This window comes from Aethalodelphis obliquidens, unplaced genomic scaffold (genome assembly GCF_003676395.1).
Source record: "Aethalodelphis obliquidens isolate GAN/ISIS:26980383/991018 unplaced genomic scaffold, ASM367639v1 scaffold44, whole genome shotgun sequence".
In the NCBI taxonomy this organism is placed as follows: Eukaryota; Metazoa; Chordata; class Mammalia; order Artiodactyla; family Delphinidae; genus Aethalodelphis; species Aethalodelphis obliquidens.
The window spans coordinates 16,518,042-16,542,446 of NW_020837988.1; the positions used below are offsets into that span (position 1 = coordinate 16,518,042).

Consider the following 24,405-nt stretch of genomic DNA (forward strand, 5'->3'; position numbering starts at 1 on the left):
ATACCTGTAATTATTTTTGTTGGGAGGTATTTGGAAGATAGCTTTTCTTAGTCTATAGAAGAAATGGTTCATAGCCACTTGAGATCTCTTATGAGGAGATACTTTTTCAAATGTATTGAATTTACATCATTGCATTTTTATGTCAAAATCTTTTTTTTGGAAGAAATGGAAAACCAACTCAAATAAGCTTGAGCAAAAAAGAGTTTATTGACTCAACCAACTTTCAGAACTGGTCTCAAGGGTTTTAACTTCATTGTCAGGTCTGAGTCTCAAGGTGTCTGTGTCTCTGTCACCTTTGCTTTCTCTGCGATAGTTTTCTTCTTTTAGAGCAGAAAGGCTTCCTTCGTGTGGTGGTGATGCGAGGGAGAGTGCCTTTCTTCTAGCGCCTGTCTATATAAAGTCCCGTGGATGGGATAGTACTCTGTGTGATTGCACGTGTGCTGTGATTGGCAGGCCCACAGAAGCACGTGGAATGGGGAGGGAGCAGTTTCCGAAAGGCAGGGTTTATTGTTACCACAGAGTTAGGGGTCAAAAACAGTAAGCGTTTACTACAGGTGATGGGGAATAGAGGACAAGGAAGCATAAAATATTCTTTAAGAAAATAAAAGGTGACTTAATTTTATTTTCCTAATCATTGATTCTTACAGAGTATGCAAGCTGCAAGATGTCCTACAGATGAATTATCTTTAACTAACTGTGCAGTTGTGAATGAAAAGGATTTCCAGTCTGGCCAGTGAGTATCTGACTTTGTTTTCTTCTAACCTGCTAAATGGTATTTTAGAAACTTCTAGAGAGTCCGTATTTAATTAATTAATTTATTTTGGGAAACGTTTGAGTATACTTTTTTAATTCCTCTTGCTGAATTGGAAAATGGGAGATGAGAAAGAGTCATGTATTTACTGTATCAAATTTTGATAAATGTTTTCTAAATGATACATAGGTTTGTATATATGACTTTATTTTTCCATTGGTTTTCTTAGCAGAACTAAACATACTGGATATATGAATCATATATAGCGTAGTCATTAGGTTTTTGGCTTTGGGTCAGATTGTCTGAGTTTGGATCATGGTTCTGCCAATTATATACTGGATGACCATGGGTAAGTTATATACCCTGACTGTGCCTCAGTGTCCTAATCTGTAAAATGAGGACGGTGGTACTATCTTCCTCAGGGTGTTTGTGAATATTGAGTTACACAAATAAAGCACTTAGAACAGAGTCTACCACATTAATAAGTCCTCAATAAATATTAGCTGTTTTGATCATTATTACTATGATAATCCAAGAGACATGAAAATTGGAAGATGCACAACAGTTGTAGAATCTTTACAAGCATTTTTCACTGTCATTTATTTTTAACTGATTCACATCACCATTGGCAGAACTTCTAAGTACCCTGCTACCAAGTTCATTGCCGTCCATGTGCTTCTAAGGTTGGTGGAGATAAGGACATGAAGGGGCTGTTCCAGAAGGCAGACTCGGGAAATGAGGAAGGAAGTGGGATTTTAACTGAGCCTTTTTCTGTTTCTAAAGCTATCTGAGAAACACATGAGTTTCACAGGGTTAGAACTGCTAATCATCTGTGGTTTTCCGCTTCAGAGTAAAGGGCTATACTACATAATTATATTAACATTGTTTCCAGTCCTAAAAATTCTGTGATTCTAAGTTGAACATAGAACTTTCTACATATAAACTGCACTACAGACAATCAGTGTGAGAATATGCTTATGGAATACTTTTACGTGTTAGATGTTCACTGTACACATGAGGGGGTTACTTAAGGTATAGTAGATACAAGGAACTTGTGTCCTACTGACAAAACGATATGAAATATTAACCATATAGAATAGAAACATTAACCATTAATATTTTAGAAACATTAGAAACATTAACCATTAATATTTTAAAAATTATAGCATTCTAAAAGATAACTTTTAAAAAGATAGTGCTATTGTAGCAGAGTTTGAAGCTTCTATCTCACACACAGTCCTTGGTAGTTTCTTGGTATAGGAGATGACCATGAGATAACTATAGTTCATCTGTTTACAGGTAACTTCTGAGCAGGGTGAATTAGCACAAAATGCTTTGAAATAGTAAATATTGATATCTGTATGGAAGCTGATATATTTTGTGAAAATTTTTCATTTTTACCACCTTTTTAATATTACAGGCTGTTACTATTTCAACCTGTTGTGGGAATCTGCAAAGAGATTTAATGAATAGTCCTAAAAACTAACTTTTTTTTTGACTGCTATATCCTGGCTTTATTCTATCTTTGGTTCTCCTTCCTTTAGTCTAGTTAGAATGTGAAATAAGTCTCAGGAGAGGAAATTCATCTAATTTTTACTTAATATCAAGTAAATTACTGTCTTCAGTTTTATGTAAACTGGAAATGCAATGACGTTGAGGTTTTGGATGGTAGGTACTCTCTTGAACTTGGTCCTGATTCTGCTTGATGTCTGTTTGGCCTGAGGTGGTCCTTATTCCTGGAAAACGTTTTGAATTGCTGACAATTTTTGGAAATGAAATTTGTGGTCCTGTTTCTTCAGGACTCATATAATGCCATGTTTCCACCCAGTACTCATCAAACATCGTTTGTTGGAAATGAGCACATTTGGAATTGATGTTCTTTATTTCCTTTGATGTGAAGTATTGACTGTGTTTCTGTCCTTTAGGCACGTGATGGTTAGGACCTCCCCCAACCACAGGTACACGTTTACACTGAGGACCCACCCATCTGTGGTTCCAGGGAGCATTGCATTCAGCTTACCTCAGGTAACTCAGGAATTTATTCTCTTCTATTCTTGAAAGTCGTAGAAGAATCAATTCATTTAAAGCAAGCTGTGTCACACTGTAACTGTATTGATTCATATTGAGGAAAACCATCTAGGTATTATGTAAGGAATTAAAAGATATATTCTTAATTGCCAATTTTTACTCTGTCTACCTTTTATTGCCTTGACTTTTTCCCCCTAATTTAAAAGAATTCTGCAGTGATATCAACTATCAAAGTGTCAAGTTATTTTAATGTTAGCTCACGGGGTAACAGAAAATGTATAAAATATATAAAAATAGCATTTACTTCTAAAATTGACATCTAATAGTGATTTTAAAATGCAATGATGTTAGGCTAAAGAATATGATATGAGTAGCTGTTATCTCAAATTACAACCTAACTTGCTGGGCTTCTGTAATAAGTGAAAGGATTATGATTACATTTATAACCGTTGGTGGATTCTATGGAGGGGAAATTGCCTAGCACTATTGCAGGCACATAATATATAATGTAGGAGCATCGCCAGTAGGAGTCTGTATCCTTTCCTCCCTTGTCACCTTACTCATGCTGCTGGTCCCCAGTCCTAAACGATGCAAATGCAACCTTTACCTCCTTGTAGTATGCTAATAAGCATTGATTTCTGCCCTCCCACACCTGGAGGTTTAGGGAAGGAGATCAAACACTTGTTAGGGAACTATTAAAGATCTCTTGAATCCCTCAAAAATTATGGGAAGTGTTCACTCACTGTTCCCTTTTTCTCTGTTCAGATGCCTCTCCAATATCAGGACTACCTTTCGCATTTGCTTCTTATAGATCAAAGGTTTGGAATATTCTAGAGTTAACCAGCTTTTACAGAGCTGCATTTGAGATTCTGCTGGCCAGAAATGGGGTTTCTAACTATTTTTCCTTGTCTCTGCTTTAAAAAAATTTTCCCAACATTTACTCTAGGCCAAGTGCTATTCTAAGTGCTTTTGCCTGTGTTCACTCGTTTAATTCTCTTAACAACCCCAAATGATAGATACTGTTATTATCGTCCTTGAGGCTGTCTCTGGGTGTAGAACCTAATTATGGCTGCTTTGTGACCCAAAGTCTGGGCTTAACCAGTATGCTACTAAATTTCCAGTTGGCCAGAAGTGGGATAGGGTACTACATAAGAGAGAGGTGAAGGGTGGAGAGGTGGTAAGAAAGCTGGAAGGTAGAGCACTTGTTGCACATATTCAAAACGCAGCATCTTCTTAACTACCCACCACAAAATCCACAAAGTTCAGATGAGTAGACAAACTTTTGATTTCCAGTCAAAAATTATTTTTCTCACTGTTCTTTGGAGTTTTGTCAGTAACTGCTAATTTTGAATCTATACCAAGCCAGTCTTGAATTCCTGCCTGAACACAATCTGTCCTGCTTCCATACATTCTTGCCAGTCAGTACTGGAGAGAAGCTAAAGCCAAATGCCTGACACTCTTTTGGCTAGTACACAAAGAATAGTCATGACCATCTAATGATTTGAATCCCTGCTTGGGTTTCAGTATAGATTATCTGATAAGTTTTAATTTAGTTTTCATGAATTGAACGTCTTTCTTTTTGTGCTACTCTATCAAACAGTATAACTATCCACAGTACATTTAGAACGCTGGAATATCTGATACTATGAAGTCTTTCAGGAGCATTATATTGTGCAAAGGAGCATCCTATTCAGTGGTGCCAGCTTTACTGTAAAAAGGCAAGCTTTATATGTTTTGAGGATAGATGTTCAGGCATAAATAAACTATAGCATATGTTTCCTAGGGTGGCTGTAACAAAGTACCACAAACTGGGTGGCTTAAAACAACAGAAATGTATTCTCTCACAGTTCTGAAGGCTGGAAGTGTGAAGTCAAGGTGTCAGCAGGGCCAGGCTCTCTCTGAAGGCACTAGGGAAAAATCTGTTCCGTGCTTAGCTTCTGGTGTTGCGGACAGTCCTTGATGTTCATTGACTGGTAGATATATCACTTCAGTCTCTGCCTTCATTGTCACATGACTTTCTCCCCGTATGCTGTGTCCTTTTCTTATAAGGAAGCCATATTGGGTTAGGGTCTACCCAATTCGATATGACCTCATCTTACCTTGATAATCATCTGCAAAGACCCTATTTCCAAATATGGTCACATTCACAGGTGTCGGGAGCTAAGACTTCAACATATTGTTTTGTGGGATACAATTCAACACTTAACAGCCATGTTTTGGTCTGGGAACGTGTTAATGAAATGCAAAGAAATCCTCTTTTCCTCATTTCTCTAATTTTGATTGATTTTGTGTTAAGTGTCTTTTTGTCTCTCTTATCTTACAGCGTAAATGGGCTGGACTTTCTATTGGGCAAGAAATAGAAGGTAGGTATATTTTTTAGCTACCTGAGGTAGATTTTCTTTATGATTTTCTCATAGTTATAGATATCTGTACAATTTTCTGTTACTTCTCAGGCCATTACACTTTCATCCATATTACAGTTAGGTCTATGAGAATGGAAAGTAAATAGTTATGGAACCTACCTCTTTATCTACTTGTTATTCTATCTGGAAATTACAGTCTAGTAGGGAAAGGAATATCCACATGTTCATACCTCACAGAAGATGTACAAGGTAAATTTGTGCACAAATATTACCTTTAGGAGCTCTTTGTAAAAGTGCTAAGATGGAGCAGGAGTGGATGAATTGATTGGAAAATTAGCCAGAGAAATCTTTCTAGGCACTGGAATTTTGAGCATGATTATGAAGTAGGGGAAAAGCATGACATGATAGAGACAAGGAAGAAAGACTCTTAAGATGAGACATAACATAAATAAAAGGCATTGAGTTGGAAGCAAGCAAATCATAGGCAGTGCTCATAAGTATGTTTGTCTGACTGAAATGATTTGCCTGAATGGATTGTATTAAGTGATTAGAGTAGAGTGTGAAGTTAGTGGAGGGCCTAGAAGTACATACTGAGATTTTTCGATTTTACACAAAGACACTTAGAGCTCCTGAGAATTTCTGAACGAGCCCAACAAAATCCTACCTTTAGAAAAGAATTCTAGTATCATTGTGGAGTCTAGTGAGGAGTGAGGAGAATTCAGGAGTGAAGGAAAATAGCTGGGAGGTTATTTGACTTGCCTAGAATTAAGCTGAATAGGACTTGGTGAAATTATGGCTATGGAAAATTTTTTTAAAAGTCAAAGTTATGTTGAAGAGGAATAATTGGTATTACATGGTGATTCCATTTTACTGTATACTGAGATATGTTTCCTAATGTCTTTGTTTGGAAAGATAAATATGATTTAGGGTAAGGAGAAGAAAGGGTGACAATACTTAAGAAAACAATGCACTTTTTAAAATGAAATGTGTTATAAAGTCATCATAGTTCATTAGGGAAGGGCATGGAAGGCAACTTATGACTTCAGGGGGAAAAAAAGACTAAACCACTTGTGGTTTATAAACTAAGGAGCTAATAAGTAAAAACTGGAATTGTTAGTTAGGCATTGTGGCAAAGTTGGGAAAATGGAGTATGAGTCTTTTTGTCAGGTAATTTAATGTCAACTTAATGGGTTCAGTAGGGGGAGAAAAGAAAATGCAAGTGTGATTAAGTCAGCTTTTTTTTCTGCCAGCTTTTAAGACCTAAAAAAAAATCATATTTATGGAAATGTTACAAAAATAATACAGAGAATTCTTATGTACTACTTTTACCCAGATTCACTAATTGTCATTTTTTAAAATCATTTTTTCTCTCTGTCCTTACTCTCTCTCTCTCTCTCTCTCTCTCTACACACACACACACACACACACACACACACACACACACACACACACACACACACACACACACACACACACACCCCTGCACACACCCATTTTTTTCCTGAACATTTGAGGTTATGTTGCAGAAATCATTCCTCTTTACCTCTAATACTTTAGTGTGTGTTTCTTAAGAAAAAAGATGTACTCGTAATAGTGATCAAATTCAGGAAACTTTGAAACTTTAATCTATAGTTCATATTCCAATTTTGTTAATTGTCCCAATTATCTCCTTTATAGTATTTTTCCCCTTCAGTGTGGGATCCAGTTCAGGATCGTGTATTGCATTTAGTCATCATTTCTCTAATGTTCAGTTTTCTTTCCTTTCATGATGGTGACTTTTTTTTTTTTTGCGGTACGCGGGCCTCTCACTGTTGTGGCCCTCTCCCGTTGCGGAGCACAGGCTCCGGACGTGCAGGCTCAGCGGCCATGGCTCACGGGCCCAGCCGCTCCACGGCATGTGGGATCTTCCCGGACCGGGGCATGAACCCATGTCCCCTGCATCGGCAGGCGGACTTTCAACCACTGTGCCACCAGGGAAGCCCGATGGTGACATTTTTGAAGAATACATTTGTATAACGGGGAGTTGTTGGTCGCAGGGTACAACGTTTCAGTTTTGCAAGATAAATTAGTTCTGGAGATCTAGTTACAGCGTGATGACAGTAGTTAACAATACTGTGTTGGATAGTTAAAATTTGCTAATAGGGTAGATTTAAGTGTTCTCATCACACACACACACACGCACATGGAAAGAAGATGGTTCATGTGCACTGAGGAGATATATTCTCTGTTATCAGCGTGTACTGTTTGCTGTGTATCCATAAGCTCTACTTTATTGATCTTGCTGTTTAGATCTTCTATATTCTTACTTATTTTTGGTCACTTGACCTGTCTTGCACTGAGAATGGTGTGTTAAAATCTACTATTATTAGTGCTTTTCTACTTTTCCTTGCATCTCCTGTCATTTCTACTTTACACAGTACTTTCTGTGTTATTTGGTATGTAGATATTCATAACTGTTATATTTTTATTATGAATTATGCCTTTTTGCATTATAAAGTATCCTTTTTAATCTTGTTTAATGTGTTCTGAATTATATTTTGATATTAGGATCATAATCCCTGCTTTTTTATTGTTTTTAATTTGCTCAAAATACCTTTCCCCATCTCTTAACTTTTAGCCGTTTTGAATCACTGTTTTAGATGTGTCTGTTGTATACAACGTAGAGTTGGATTTTGCTTTATGAACTAATTTGAAGATCTTTTTCTTTTAATAGGTTTGTTAAGCCCATTCTCAGTTATTGATATGACTGCTTTGTTCTCTATTCCTTCATTTTTTATTTTTTTTGCGGTACGCGGGCCTCTCACTGCTGTGGCCTCTCCTGCCGCGGAGCACAGGCTCCAGACTCGCAGGCCCAGCGGCCATGGCTCACAGGCCTAGCTCCTCTGTGGCATGTGGGATCCTCCCTGACCGGGGCACGAACCTGCGTCCCCCACATCGGCAGGCGGACTCTCAACCACTGCGCCACCAGGGAAGCCCTCAATTCCTTCATTTTATGCTTTAGTTGTATTTATGTGGTGAGTCCTCTTTGCTATTCTTTTTATGTTTACTTTTAATTTTTTCTTATTAGTCATCCATTTTATACACATCAGTGTATACATGTCAATCCCAATCGCCCAATTCATCACACCACAACCCTCACCCCCTGCCGCTTCCCCCCTTGGTGTCCATACGTTTGTTCTCTACATCTGTGTCTCAGTTTCTGCTCTGCAAACTGGTTCATCTGTACCATTTTCTAGGTTCCACATATATGCGTTAATATACGATATTTGTTTTGCTCTTTCTGACTTACTTAACTCTGTATGGCAGTCTCCAGATGCATCCACATCTCTATAAATGACCCAATTCCTTTCCTTTTTATGGCTGAGTAATATTCCATTGTATATATGTCCCATATTTTCTTTATCCATTCGTCTGTCAGTGGGCATTTAGGTTGCTTCCATGACCTGGCTATTGTAAATAGTGCTGTAAGGAAAATTGGGGTGCATGTGTCTTTTTGAATTATGGTTTTCTCTGGGTATATGCCCAGTAGTGGGATTGCTGGGTCATATGGTAATTCTATTTTTAGTTTTTTAAGGAACCTCCATACTGTTCTCCATAGTGGCTGTATCAACTCACATTCCCACCAACAGTGTAAGAGGGTTCCTTTTTCTCCATACCCTCTCCAGCATTTGTTGTTTGTAGATTTTCTGATGATGCCCATTCTAACTGGTGTGAGGTGATACCTCATTGTAGTTTTGATTTGCATTTCTCTAATACTTAGTGATGTGCTTCTTGGCCATCTGTATGTCTTCTTTGGAGAAATGTCTATTTAGGTCTTCTGCCCATTTTTGGATTGGGTTGTTTGTTTTTTTAATATTGAGCTGCATGAGCTGTTTATATATTTTGGAGATTAATCCTTTGTCTGATGATTCATTTGCAAATATTTTCTCCAATTCTGAGGGTTGTCTTTTCGTCTTGTTTATGGTTTCCTTTGCTGTGCAAAAGCTTTTAAGTTTCATTAGGTCCCATTTGTTTATTTTTGTTTTTATTTCCATTACTCTAGGAGGTGGATCAAAAAAGATCTTGCTGTGATTTATGTCAAAGAGCGTTCTTCCTATGTTTTCCTCTGAGAGTTTTATAGTGTCCGGTCTTACATTTAGGTGTCTAACCCATTTTGAGTTTATTTTTGTGTATGGTGTTAGGGAGTGTTCTAATTTCATTCTTTTACATGTAGCTGTCCAGTTTTCCCATCACCACTTATTGAAGAGACTGTCTTTTCTCCATTGTATATCCTTGCCTCCTTTGTCATAGATTAGTTGACCATAGGTGCGTGGGTTTATCTCTGGGCTTTCTGTCCTGTTCCATTGATCTATATTTCTGTTTTTGTGCCAGTACCATATTGTCTTGATTACTGTAGCTTTGTAGTATAGTCTGAAGTCAGGGAGTCTGATTCCTCCAGCTCCATTTTTTTCCCTCAAGACCGTTTTGGCTATTCGGGGTCTTCTGTGTCTCCATACAAATTTTAAGATTTTTTATTCTAGTTCTGTAAAAGATGCCACTGGTAATTTGATAGGGATTGCATTGAATCTGTAGATTGCTTTGGGTAGTATGGTCATTTTCACAATATTGATTCTTCCAGTCCAAGAACATGGTATATCTCTCCATCTGTTGATATCATCTTCAATTTCTTTCATCAGTGTCTTATAATTTTCTGCATTACAAGTCTTTTGTCTCCTTAGGTAGGTTTATTCCTAGGTATTTTATTCTTTTTATTGCATTGGTAAATGGAACTGTTTCCTTAATTTCTCTTTCAGATTTTTCATCATTAGTGTATAGGAATGCAAGAGATTTCTGTGCATTAATTTTGTATCCTGCAACCTTACCAAATTCATTGATTAGCTCTAGTAGTTTTCTGGTGGCATCTTTAGGATTCTCTATGTATAGTATCATGTCATCTGCACACAGTGACCGTTTTACTCTTATCCAATTTGTATTCCTTTTATTTATTTTTCTTCTCTGATTGCTGTGTCTAAGACTTCCAAAACTATGTTGAATAATAGTGGTGATAGTGGACATCCTTGTCTTGTTCCTGATCTTAGAGGAAATGCCTTCAGTTTTTCACCATTGAGAATGATGTTTGCTGCGGGTTTGTTGTATATGGCCTTTATGATGTTGAGGTAGGTTCCCTCTATGCCCACTTTCTGGAGAGTTTTTATTATAAATGGGTGTTGAATTTTGTCAAAAGCTTTTTCTGCATCTATTGAGATATGGTTTTTATCCTTGAATTTGTTAATATGGCGTATCGCATTGATTGGTTTGTGTATATTGAAGATTCCTTGCATCCCTGGGATAAATCCACTTGATCATGGTGTATGATGCTTTTAATGTGTTGTTGGATGCTGTTTGCTAGTATTTTGAGAATTTTAGCATCTATATTCATCAGTGATATTGGTCTGTAATTTTCTTTTTTTGTAGTATCTTTGTCTTGTTTTGGTATAAAGGTGATGGTGGCCTCGTAGAATGAGTTTGGGAGTTTTCCTTCCTCTGCAATGTTTTGGAAGAGTTTGAGAAGGATTGGTGTTAGCTATTCTCTACATGTTTGATAGAATTCACTTGTGAAGCCATCTGGTCCTGGATTTTTGTTTGTTGGAAGATTTTTAATCACAGTTTCAATTTCATTACTTGTGATTGGTCTGTTCATATTTTCTATTTTTTCCTGGTTCAGTCTTGGAAGGTTATACCTTTCTAAGAATTTGTCCATTTCTTCCAGGTTGTCCATTATATTGGCATAAAGTTGCTTGTAGTAATCTCTTAGGATGCTTTGTATTTCTGCGGTGTCTGTTGTAACTTCTCCATTTTCATTTCTAATTTTATTGAATTGAGTCCTCTCCCTCTTTTTCTTGATGAGTCTGGCAAATGGTTTATCAGTTTTGTTTATCTTAAAGAACCAGCTTTTAGTTTTATTGATCTTTGCTATTCTTTGTTTCTATTTCATTTATTTCTGCTCTGATCTTTGTGATTTCTTTCATTCTGCTAACTTTGGGTTTTGTTTGTTCTTTCTATAGTTCCTTTACGTGTAAGGTTAGATTGTTTATTTGAGATTTTTCTTGTTTCTTGAGGTAGGCTTGTATAGCTATAAACTTCCCTTAGAACTGCTTTTGCTGCATCCCATAGGTTTTGGATCATCGTGTTTTCATTGTCATTTGTCTCTAGGTATTTTTTGATTTCTTCAGTGTTCTCTTGGTTATTTAGTAACATATTGTTTAGCCACCATGTGTTTGTGTTTTTTACGTTTTATTCCCTGTAATTGATTTCTAATCTCATAGCATTGTGGTCAGAAAAGATGCTTGCTATGATTTCAGTTTTCTTAAATTTACTGAGGCTTGATTTGTGACCTAAGTTGTGATCTATCCTGGAGAATGTTCCATGCGCACTTGAGAAGAAAGTATAATCTACTGTTTTTGGATGGAATGTCCTATAAATATTAAGTAAATCTATCTGGTCTATTGTGTCATTTAAAGCTGGTGTTTCCTTATTAATTTTCTGTTTGGATGATCTGTCCATTGGTGTAAGTGAGGTTTTAAAGTCCCCCACTGTTATTGTGTTAATGTCGATTTCCTCTTTTAGTTCTGTCAGCAGTTGCCTTATGTATTGAGGTTCTTCTATGTTGGGTGCATATATATTTATAATCGTTATATCTTCTTCTTGGATTGATCCCTTGATCATTATGTAGTGTCCTTCCTTGTCTCTTGTAACATTCTGTATTTTAAAGTCTATTTTATCTGATATGAATATTGCTACGCCAGCTTTCTTTTGATTTCCATTTGCATGGAATATCTTTTTCCATCCCCTCACTTTCAGTCTGTATGTGTCCCTAGGTCTGAAGTGGATCTCTTGTAGACAGCATATATATGGGTCTTGTTTTTGTATCCATCCAGCGAGCCTATGTCTTTTGGTTGGAGCATTTAATCCATTCACGTTTAAGGTAATTATCAATATGTATGTTCCTATTAACATTTTTTTATTTGTTACGGGTTTGTTTTTGTAGGTCCTTTTCTTCTCTTGTGTTTCCCACTTAGAGAAGTTCCTTTAGCATTTGTTGTAGAGTTGGTTTGGTGGTGCTGAATTCTCTTAGCGTTTGCTTGTCTGTAAAGCTTTTGATTTCTCTGTCAAAGCTGAATGAGATCCTTGCCAGGTAGAATAATCTTGGTTGTAGGTTCTTCCCTTTCATCACTTTAAATATATCATGCCACTCCCTTCTGGCTTGTAGAGTTTCTGCTGAGAAATCTGCTGTTAACTTTATGGGAATTCTCTTGTATGTTATTTGTTGTTTTTCCCTTGTTGCTTTCAATAATTTTTCTTTGTCTTTAATTTTTGTCAATTTGATTACTATGTGTCTTGGCATGTTTCTCTTTGGGTTTTTCCTGCCTGGGACTCTCTATGCTTCCTGGACTTGGGTGGCTATTTCCTTTCCCATGTTAGGGAAGTTTTCGACTATAATCTCTTCAAATATTTTCTCTGGTCCTTTCTCTCTCTCTTCTCCTTCTGGGACCCCTATAATGTGAATGTTGTTGCGTTTAATGTTGTCCCAGAGGTCTCTTAGGCTGTCTTCATTTCTTTTCATTCTTTTTTCTTTATTCTGTTCCGCAGCAATGGATTCCACCATTCTATCTTCCAGGTCACTTATCCATTCTTCTGCCTCAGTTATTCTGCTATTGATTCCTTCTAGTGTAGTTTTCATTTCAGTTATTGTATTGTTCATCTTTGTTTGTTTGTTCTGTAATTCTTCTAGGTCTTTGTTAAACATTTCTTGTATCTTCTCAATCTTTGCCTCCATTCTTTTTCCGAGGTTCTGGATCATCTTCACTATCATTATTCTGAATTCTTTTTCTGGGGTTTTATCTTGTTCCGTCACCTGGTCCATAGCCCTTTGCCTTTTAATCTTGTCTATCTTTCTGTGAATGTGGTTTTTGTTCCACCGCCTGCAAGATTGTAGTTCTTGCTTCTGCTCTCTGCCCTCTGGTGGATGAGGCTATCTAAGAGGCTTGTGGAAGTTTCCTGATGGGAGGGACTGGTGGTGAGTAGAGCTGGGTGTTGCTCTGGTGGGCAGAGCTCAGTAAAACCTTAATCCGCTTGTCTGCTGATGGTTGGGGCTGGGTTCCCTCCCTGTTGGTTGTTTGGCCTGAGGCGACCCAAGACTGGAACCTACCCGGGCTCTTTGGCGGGGCTAATGGCAGACTCTGGGAGGGCTCACGCCAAGGAGTACTTCCCAGAACTTCTGCTTCCAGTGTCCTTGTCCTCACGGTGAGCCACAGCTGCCCCCTGCCTCTGCAGGAGACCCTCCAACACTAGCAGGTAGGTCTGGTTCTTTCTCCTATGAGGTCACTGCTCCTTCCCCTGGGTCCCGAGGTGCACACTAGTTTGTGCCCTCTAAGAGTGGAGTGTCTGTTTCCCCTAGTCCTGCTGAAGTCCTGCAGTCAAATCCCACTAGCCTTCAAAGTCTGATTCTCTAGGAATTCCTCCTCCTGTTGCCAAACCCCCAGGTTGTGAAGCCTGTTGTGTGGCTCAGAACCATCACTTCAGTGGTTGGACTTCTGTGGTATAAGTGTTCTTCAGTTTTTGAGTCACCCACCCAGCAGTTATGGGATTTGATTTTATTGTGATAGCACCCCTCCTACCGTCTCATTGTGACTTCTTCTTTGTCTTTGCATGTGGGGTATCTATTTTGGTGAGTTCCACTGTCTTCCTGTCAATGATTTTTCAGCAGTTAGTTGTGATTCTGGTGTTCTCGGAAGAGGGAGTGAGAGCATGTTCTTCTACTCCGCCATCTTGAAGCAACCTCTTTGCTATTTTTTAAAATTTATTTTGGTATTTAAGAATGTTTACATTTTTGTTTTAGTGATTACATCTGCACTTATACCTCTCGTAGTGCCCTTAGTACTTCCTCTTTTTTTCCTTACTTAACCTTTTCAAAAAACTGTCCTGTCCATTCTAAATGATATCCTTTGACTCTCATCTATTACCTATACAACAGTTAACTGTAATATTCTGCCTTCCCCTTTCTCCTCCCATTTTGTTAATTGTTTTCTTTTTTTTCAAGTTTTAAGTCTTCTCTTTTTTTTTCTACTGGAAGAAGCAAATTTTTAAAAATTGAAATATAATCGACATATTATATTAGTTCAGGTATACAACATAATGATTTGATATTTTGTATACATTGTGAAATGCTTACCACAATAAGTCTAGTTAACATCTGTCACCTTACATAGTTACAGCTTTTTTTTCTTGTGTTGAGAACTTGTAAGATCTACTCTTTTAGCAACATTCAAATATGCAGTACAGTATCACTAATTATAGCGACCATGCTAGTTGATTTCTGTCTATAAGAGCATGGTATTTTCATGCTATTCTTCCACGTACGACCCCACACTTGTTTTAGCCTTAACTCTGCAATTAAATCTCTTAAATGATCATGATCAGTCCTTTTGCCAGTTTCTACTTAGTTGGATAAATTGAGTAGATCCCTCCAGGAAGTATATATGTGTACAGTGTTTACTAAGTTCTTGAATATTCAAACTGATTTTTTTTATACCTTTGATATCTTAAGGACAGCTTGGCTGGATATAAAATTCTTGGCTTGTTTTCTTCCCTTGAATTTCTTGAAAATAGTGCATCGCATTGCTTTGCTTTGTATGAAACTCTTGAGAAGGCTGATGCCAGTCTAAATTTCTTATCTTTATAAGGAATTTGATTTTTCTGCCTGGGAACGCTGAGGGTTTTTCTGTCTTTAAATTCTAATATCCTTAATTAGGATATTTCTTGGAATTGGTCATTTAGGATCAACAACCCAGGTATACAATGCTTTGTTTCAATATGTAGATTTAAGTTTTCTCTATTTCCAGAGAATTTTCTTAGATTATGGTTTTAAGTATTAGTTCTGGCCCAGTTGTTTTGATTTTCTTCTCAGGAGCTCCAATTATAAATGTATTTTAGGCCTTATCAGCCTGTCTTCCATTTCAACTACTTTCTCTCTGTTCTTTGCAAGTTCTTTCTTTGCCTTATTTTTACTACCTTGGTTATTTTCCTGTCTTTATTCACTGCCTCTTATTAAATATTAATTTGAATCTGTTCTCCCATGGGCACTTTGTAATTTATTATTCACTTCTGAGTAGTTTGTCTTTTTCCTCAATTTCTTTCCTGTGTTTGATAAGCTGTCATTGCATTTCTTTTATTTGTCTATTTCTGGTCTTAGTTTTTAAACTTCTGATTTTAGGTGTTTTGTTATATGTCTGAATACTTATTTGAGGATACTTAATTTAGTTTAAAATGTTACATACATTTTCTATTTCATAGTTGATCTTTTTAGGGAAGATGCTTCATGAGCTGAAATGCTACAATATTTTGTTATTATATTTTCTTTACAGTAACTTTGTGGAGTTATTTTTTTCTGTTTCACATGATTTGTAGACAAAATTACTAGTGCAAGAGCATTCTTTTCTGTTAGTGCAGAGAAGTGCAGTTTCTTTAATAAGGAATAATGGTGAGGTGGAGGGGGAGGTAGAGAGGTTGGTTGGCATAGCTTATTTCTCTTTGGTTTCTGCATGATCCTTAATTTTCCTCTCTTACTGCCTTCTTCCCTTCATTGCCACATCTCAAAGGACACCATCCCTTCTCTATTTATCTGATTCTTTCCAGTGGTTCTTTGATGCTGCCACTTCCAGTACTACTTACTTTCAGGTCCTTTCCCTGTACCTGGAGTCATGGACTACCAAGTCCCAAACCTGTGTGTAGTGTTTTGGCTTTTGGTGTTGGACTTTCTCTTTCGAGGGGTGATTTTCTCTATATTTTCTCTATGTAGTGCTCTCCCTTCTCCTTTATTTCCTCAATGGGAGCTCTGTCTAATTTTGTTACATATTTCTCTACTTTCAAGTAATTTGAGTTTCATGGTATTCTCTGTCTCCAAGTAATGCTGAAGGTATGGACGTATGTAGCATTATTTGTTCACCTTTTTGTTTCCACGGGGTTTTAGGAAGATGTGTGGGAATGTTCAGATTCACATTCAGATCCTCTAGATCCAATGCTTTTGAAGATATTCAAAGATATATTAACTTTAAACTGGTTGAAAGAAAACAAATACTGAAAGCAGTTGCTTGGAACACATTACGAGGTTTGTCTGTAGTCGAGATGCCTGAGAAGAGAAGTTGGTAAAGTGGAAGGAGAGAATATCTTGTTCCTCATTTAGGAACATGGCAACTTATACTTTTTTTTTTTTCTGAGTTAGAGGGAACTTAAATATTGGGAATATCTTTATTTGGCCTTTTCTTTGCAGAAGTAGGATGAGAGAGAAAATTTTTTGACTTGGGGTGAAAATAAAGGAAATTACTTTAGATATAGGTAGCTGGTAGTTGCATAATTAGTGCTTTCTAAACTTACCTCAGAGAAACACCTAGGGAGTTTGTTTTTTAAAAAAGAAAAAGATTCCCAGGCCCCTCCCTTGGGAAGTCTGATTCATGAATCTGTGTTTTTTTTTTTTTGCGGTACGTGGGCCTCTCACTGTTGTGGCCTCTCCCGTTGCGGAGCACAGGCTTTGGACGCGCAGGCTCAGCGGCCATGGCTCACGGGCCCAGCCGCTCCGCGGCATGTGGGATCTTCCTGGACCGGGGCACGAACCCGCGTCCCCTGCATCAGCGGGCAGACTCTCAACCACTGCGCCACCAGGGAAGCCCCATGAATCTGTGTTTTTAACAATCACCCTTAAGTAGCTCTTATCAGCCACATTTTTGGAAACACTGACATAAGTAATTCCCTTAACTATCACTGCCTCACCTGAAGCATAGTGTGAAGCTGAGACAGTGGAGGAGTTTGGTGCCAAAGGGAAGTAGGTCAGTTCCTGAAGCCAGGGTTCCCTATTTGTGGACAGTGGCAGAAATAAAAATGAACACTTGTTAAATCTAATGAGAAAATGGGTGTGTAAGTAGCTTAGGTTTCTAATTTCCTTAAACTTTTCTAAATATAGGGTGGAGTGTGCGTAAATTTAACTTTTAATGCAGATAAATTCTGTTGTGAAGAAGTGAAAATTCAAGATGAAATGAGAAATGTGTTTTGTGGCCTGAATTGTGTTTAAAGCATTCTCCTGCTACCAGAAATGCTTATCTTGATTGTAAAGTCAGTTCTTTAAAAGGCAACTCAAACAGACCTAATGGGCAAAATTATAAAACTAAGTGTTCAGGTGGGACTAAGGTGGAGTAAGCAAGAGGCAAGGAAGGATTTGGGGCCGTGAGTGATGTCATGATGTAGCATAAAGATAGAAAGCTGGTTCAGTGTAAGTAGAGATGTAGGCAAAGAAAGGGTAGGAAGTTTGGTATGAAGGAGAGTGCTAATTCAAAGATTCTGAACAGGAATTCTGTCTGCAAGGAGACATTTTTTTTAGTCAAGTCAATGATTTTAGTCCTCAGACTAAATCTTCTTAGAAGAATCATTGTCTTCTTTCCATCTGGAAATGCCATATTTTAAGTACTGCAGACTGATGTTCAATTAGCACATGTTTTTTGCCCATTACCTGTCTTTGTAATGTCTGTTTATTCAAAGCATTGGCTATAATTCTTTTGTTTATAAAAATATTTTTTATTAGTCTGACATTAAAATGCTATTAATCATAAAATAAGAAAACATTCTCAACCTTCTGGCCCTTTGCTTCTGGTTGAAACCTTCAGGGCATCTGTCCCTTTGGGGCTGATGATGGTGCTGGCCATGGTGCTGCCTATGAAACTGTCCATGGTACTGTTCTAGCATTTGAAATTATAACAGTTTGGTCTTTTCTGTTGAGGAACATTGACCTTAAATTAAAATGCATTTGAAAACTATAGTCAGTGATGATGATATTTTAATACACTTATTCAAAGTTCTTGATATAAGGATGATGTACACATGTATATATACACGTGTATAAATGCATATATGTATATATATGCATACATATATATGCATTATGACATTATGGAATTGTTTTGGAGTCTTTAATGCACAAAATGGTATTATATTGTGCACATCTTTCTGAAGTGTACTTTTTTCACTCAATATTATGTTTTAATGGACCATCTGTGTTTATTAAATATACATCAAGTTTTAATTTTAATTGCTATACATTATTCCACATTATGAATATGCCACATTTTATTAATCATTTCCCTACTGATCAGCATTTTTTAAGTGTTTGACTATTAGAAATAATGCTGCAGTGAACCTCCCTATAAATCTCTTTTTTTTTTTTTGCGGTACGCGGGCCTCTCACTGTTGTGGCCTCTCCCGTTGCGGAGCACAGGCTCCGGACACGCAGGCTCAGCGGCCGTGGCTCATGGGCCCAGCCGCTCCGCGGCATGTGGGATCCTCCTGGACTGGGGCACGAGCCCATGTCCCCTGCATTGGCAGGCGGACTCTTAACCACTGCGCCACCAGGGAAGCCCTGTAAATCTCTTTTTAGACAAATGTTCAAGAGTCTTTCTGGGATAGACACCCAGAAATGGAATTGCTGAATCAACTTATTCCTTTTCACATTATTTCATCCCATAAATATCTTCATTATTTGGGAAATAACTAAGCTCTCTTGCTTATGAAAGGTACTCAGAATGTAACCTGTACTTTCTAGGAAATGTTAAAGAACAAAACACCCAGAAGTGGAGGTCAGAGAGTATTCTGAAACTTTCAGCTGAGATTTGAACTTATTCTTCAATCTTCGGTGAATTTCCCAACCCTCACCCTGGCTTTCTTTGTTATTTTGCTTTTGAAATGTTTATCTTTAAAATATGTGTGTCTCCTTTATTATGGCAAACCAAAATATAAAAATATGATTACTCAAGCAATTTCATTCAGAGGATTTACAGAAAATCCTTTTACATTCTTCAAGTGGCTAGACTGTAAGAGATAAGTTTAGAACAGAAATTGAGTATGAAAGGACCATAAAGATTTATCTAGGCAGTCTTATTTTACCGACAAATCAAGGCACAGAAGAGTCTTCTAGTTACTAACAGACTCTGTTGAAGCACACAGACTCCAAAGTCCCTTTGTCTTGCCTCCTTTGTTATTAGCATGGAGACGATAGGTATTTTGCTGCTGTTTCATTTAAACAGTTCATGAATATATTAAGCATCCTACAGGCACTGTTGGGTGCTGTTAATACAAAGAAGAGCTAAAAACCTGGCCTTTGTCCTGTTATACATGTAGAACTTACTGTAGTTCCCTGCATATCATAGGTGCTCAGTAAATATTTCTGTAGTATTAAAAAAAGAAATGTTACACTCTGTTGCTCTGGAGGAAATCCCTCTAGTAAACATTTTTTTTTTCTCAAGGTTTTTGTGTGTGTGTGTGTCCTACATTCTAATTTGTTAGGGCAAAAGAGCTCACACACCTCTCACCTTAGCTCTTCCTTGTGTCAAACAAAAATCTTGTTTGGAAACAGTATGTTATGCCAACTCCACTGGGACTTCCCACTGTCATTTTGTCCTTTGTTTAATGAGAAGGAGGAAGATGCAGAGGCTGTGTAGGGAGGGCTGTGATTTCCCTAGAAGAGTCAGGTGAGGGGTAGAAGTATAGGACAGTGCTGTTCAGTATGTTCTAATTAAGTCAGAGGGAAGAACATCTCTAGTGGTTATTCTTATTTTAAAAAAATCTGTGCTTATGTGTCTCTCCAGTGAAGGCCATGTAAAATCCCCTTTTGGTCAAGTTCTGTTATAATTCATTTATATGAAACTTTTAGTTACTTGAAGCACAGCAAGTATTTGGTGTCTCTGTGATTTAAAAAATGCTTCTTTTTTTCTCTAGTGTTCTTATATACATTTGACAAAGCCAAACAATGTATTGGCACAATGACCATCGAAATTGATTTCCTGCAGAAAAAAAGTATCGACTCTAACCCTTATGATACTGACAAGATGGCCGCAGAATTTATTCAGCAGTTCAACAACCAGGCATTCTCAGTGGGACAACAGGTAGTTTTAAATTTTCTTTCATTTCTAGAAATTCTAATCTCTGCAGTTGTGGAAAATTAATTCTGTTTTTTAAAAACTGAGAGGAGCTTTGCATGTGAACAGCTATATCTAAGATGAATGATAAAAAGTGAGGGAAATATGTTTGCTGAACCTCTAGCAGTCTGTTCAGAAAAATTCTAAAGTAGCTTTTAGGTTACAGTGTCATATATAATTACAGCAGCTTTTCCTTCTGTAAATTTGGAAATACTATAGACATACATGTCTCAAATTTCTTCTTATTGTGGGACATTTGTCTCTGGATGTCTTTCTCTTTTACTGATATATTTCTGTAGAAAAGTAATTCTTAACTTTTTTGGTTATGAACTTCTTTGAGAATCTTAAGAAAATTGTGTGTGTGTGTATGTATATGTGTATATATATATATACTTAGTTTTTTTCATGGAGCTTTTGAAACCCAGATTTTCTTTTCTTGAAAATGATATTTACATTGCTCCCTTTTTTTGGACTTCAGTTAATATCATATTGTTTAACCTCCTAGGAAGAAATTCTGTTCTTTTAAAATTTTAGTTAAAAAATGTATGAGTTCATAAATTGCTCTTTGTACACATAAATAATCATTGCTCTTTTGACCTCACCATTACATTTGTCTCGTTTTCTATGACTTTTCTTAATCATTCCTAATTCCTTCCTCCTCCCATAGCTTAGTAGCAGCTGTTCTCAAACTGTGGTCCAGAGACCTGTGGGGGTCCCTGAGGCCCTTTCAAGGGGTTTGCGAAGTCAAAACTATTTTCATAATAATATCAAGACATTATGTGCCCTTTTCCTCTTATTCTCTCACAAGTCTACAGTGGAGTGTTGTAGACTGTGTGATGGGTATAGCATAGCACACTGACTGCTGAAGCAGACATGAGTGTCCATCAGTCTTCCATTAAGCAAGAAATTAAAGAGATTCACGAAAATGTCACAGTGCCACTCTTCCCATTTATATTTTTTATTTTGGAAAATGGAGGGATTTTTTTTAACAAATTAAAAATATGTTATTAACACATAATGTACTTAATTGTTTTTTGAAAAATAAGTTTCTTGTTCTAATTTCTAGTACAGTGACTATCAAGAGATATAATCCATATAAACAAAATTTTGGGGGTCCTCAAAAATGTTTAGGCTTATATATAAAAGGATCCTGAGACCAAAAAGTTTGAGAATCCCAGCTTATAGAATTCTGATCTGTAACGAGTTACGTAGACTGTCTCTGCGTCTTTCACGTGGGAAGGTCTGTAAGATGGGGAATGAGAGAAGTGGTAGAAGGAAAGACCTGTGGGAGTGAATGGAGTGTCATTAGCTGGAGAAATGAGACTCTAATGATTTGAGAGTACATACATACATACACCATACATCATAATATCAAACTTTTACAAGTGTAAACTCAATTACTGGTAGACAGGAAAAGGATGTAGAGCATTTATTATTGTTTTTAAAAGTACTAGAATTGGAATGAATCTCAGAGGTTATCTTGTCTAACCTCATTTTGCAAATGAGGAATTTTATTTAGGTCCAGCGAAGGTCCATGACCTTCTCAGCCAGGGTTGTAGCTGAGACAAGAACCTATTCGTCAGTTGATCAATTAATTAATTAAATGCTTATTGAACACCCAGTATGTGTTCAATACATACTATTTTAGTATCCCGGTGGATCTGCAGTGAACAAAATAAACAGAATTCCTACCCTCATAGAGCTTACTTTCTAGTTGGGAAAGACAGAAAATAAGAAATGCCACGTACTGTTTAGTACTTTGATGTCAGTAAAATGGGATGATGCACTGGAGAGCCACTGGGCTGCTACTTTGGATTAGATGGATTGAGGAGGCTCCCCAGGATGGCAGAGATTAGCTGATAATTTGTTGACTTACCCGTCCATTGTTTTGGGGGCTTTTCCATAGTCCTTCTGGATTCCTACACTTTCTGACTGATAGTTGTGCTCAAATTGCCTGACTAAACTTCATTGTTTTTACCTTCTCCTTTAGCTTTTGTATTTTAATAGAAAATGCTTTGGTATTTGTAATAATTTAAAACCCAGTAACATGCAGATGTCTATAAACCCATGAAACAAAATCCTCCATAATACAGAGAAGAAGTAAACATCTTACTTCAAATCATTTTTCTTAGTATTTATTCTCATTCGTAGTAATTAGTAGTGGCAGGATTGACAGTCAGCTTTGTTTATTATATTTTTGTTATATGCCGGTACCTAGAAGAGGGCCTAGCTTGTAGAAGGTACTCAATAAATATTTGGTGAATGAATGACCATTCAGAAGCTGTCTCTGCACTCGAATGGCAGGCACTTTGTATTGGTTGTAGAAAAGCATTATTTTAGAGTCACACACCCAGGCTTACATCCTGGCACTGTCGTTTACTGTGACTCTAGGTCCCATTGTTTAGCCCCTCTCTGGATCTCAGCTTCCTTCCTAGTAAAACTGAGGAATACTTTCTGTTTGCAAGAGACTTTGTGAGTATTAGTTACACAACCTCCTGTAATGTTTGTTTGGCACACAGCAGATACTCAATAAATGTTAGTTGGTTATGGTAACGAGTGGTTACCTCTCATTGGTTATGTGGGTAGTTTGCTCGTGGTGATATACAAGAGAAAGCTGCTTGCCTGCATTTGGAAAACATTGATGATGATGTGAGAATCAAGCCATTGAATCGTGAAGTGATTTTTCTCCCCTTCTTTTCTACATAGCTTGTGTTTAGCTTCAATGAAAAGCTTTTTGGCTTACTGGTAAAAGACATTGAAGCCATGGATCCTAGCATCCTGAAGGGAGAGCCTGCGACAGGTAAAAGACAAAAGGTATGTTTTATTTTTAATAATCTTTATGATGTGCATTATGCAAGTTAATATAATTTTCCTAGCCATTCTCTCCTGCAGTGATTTCTTTTATATTATGCGCTCTTTCTTTTAAGATAGTAGGGGAAAAAATTGCTTTTCTAGCCAGCATATTTATTAAAATATAGTGTAAAATATACTTATTTGCAGATCTAATAGTAATTTGAAATTTGTATATATACTTGTAATTCTGGTTGAATGCAAGTGATATTTATTGTAAATAAATAATAAGACAGGTGTTATCAAAAATATATGTGTTGAAATAAAATAGGAATAATAGAAGGTAGTTATGACAGAAATAAATGTAACTTAGCTGATAGTTTGGAAGATTTACTTTGCTCAGAGAGACCTCATTTCCCCTTTGTTTTCTGCCTTGCTTTGAGAAGTCCAGAAGTCTGCTATTAGACTAACTACTAATTACTGTCTTTCTATACAGATTGAAGTAGGACTGGTTGTTGGAAACAGTCAAGTTGCATTTGAAAAAGCAGAAAATTCATCACTCAATCTTATTGGTAAGATTTACAGTTTTTAGAAGATTCTGAGTAAAGTGGGACTATCTCTGTTATGTGACTCAACTACAGTGATTTTTAAGCAGGGAAGGAGAATAGGGACACCTCCCTTGAGAAGGCTTATCACAAAATCATGGAGTGTCATATCTGTCAAATGTGATGATGTAGAAAAGAATTTAAAACCTTCACTAGGTCAGTGTTGTCCAATAGAAATATAATGTGAGCCATGTATGTCATTTTTAATTTCCTAGTAACTACATTAAAAATAAGGGAAAAGATACAGATAAAATTAATTTTTAAACTTTTAATATTGAGGTAAGTTCAGGCTTACAGAGGTTCCATAAAAAATAGTTCAGAAAGTTCCTGTATACCCTTCACCAGCTTCCTCTGATGTTAGATCTTTTTATTTTATTTTATTTTATTTTATTTTATTTTGGCTGCATTGGGTCTTCGTTGCTGCGCGCAGGCTTTCTCTAGTTGCGGCGAGTGGGGGCTACTCTTCGTTGCAGTGAGCGGGCTTCTCATTGTGGTGGCTTCTCTCGTTGTGGAACGTGAGCTCTAGGCGGATGGGCTTCAGTAGCTGCAGCACGTGGGCTCAGTAGTTGTGACTCACGGACTCTAGAGTGCAGGCTCAGTAGTTGTGGCACACAGGCTTAGTTGCTCTGGGGCATGTGGGATCTTCCCGGACCAGGGATCGAACCCGTGTCCCCTACATTGGCAGGCGGATTCTCAACCACTGTGCCACCAGGGAAGCCCCTGATGTTAGATCTTAAATAACCATAGTACAGCTACCAAAACTAAATTAACGTGGTTCCATTGCTACTAACCAAACTACAGACTTTATTTGGATTTCACCAGTTTTTTCATTATGTTCTTTTTCTGTTCCAGGATCTAACTCGGGATTCCAC

The 24,405-nt window shown here is 37.2% G+C and overlaps 1 protein-coding gene across 6 annotated transcripts in view; it reads left to right on the forward strand.

The window, feature by feature from the left end:
* The window catches only part of NSF (N-ethylmaleimide sensitive factor, vesicle fusing ATPase), a 155,919-nt gene that overhangs the window by 23,679 nt on the left and 107,835 nt on the right, over positions 1-24,405 (forward strand). For 5 of the 6 annotated variants that reach the window (XM_027081346.1, XM_027081344.1, XM_027081343.1 and 2 more), the window contains exons 2-7: positions 648-733; positions 2,677-2,776; positions 5,103-5,142; positions 19,939-20,105; positions 22,845-22,952; positions 23,425-23,500. In XM_027081346.1, coding sequence (XP_026937147.1) covers positions 648-733; positions 2,677-2,776; positions 5,103-5,142; positions 19,939-20,105; positions 22,845-22,952; positions 23,425-23,500 — 577 coding nt within the window. Of the gene's footprint in view, positions 1-647; positions 734-2,676; positions 2,777-5,102; positions 5,143-18,766; positions 18,857-19,938; positions 20,106-22,844; positions 22,953-23,424; positions 23,501-24,405 lie in introns of those variants that run through there. The other variant, XM_027081347.1, reaches the window with a different exon arrangement.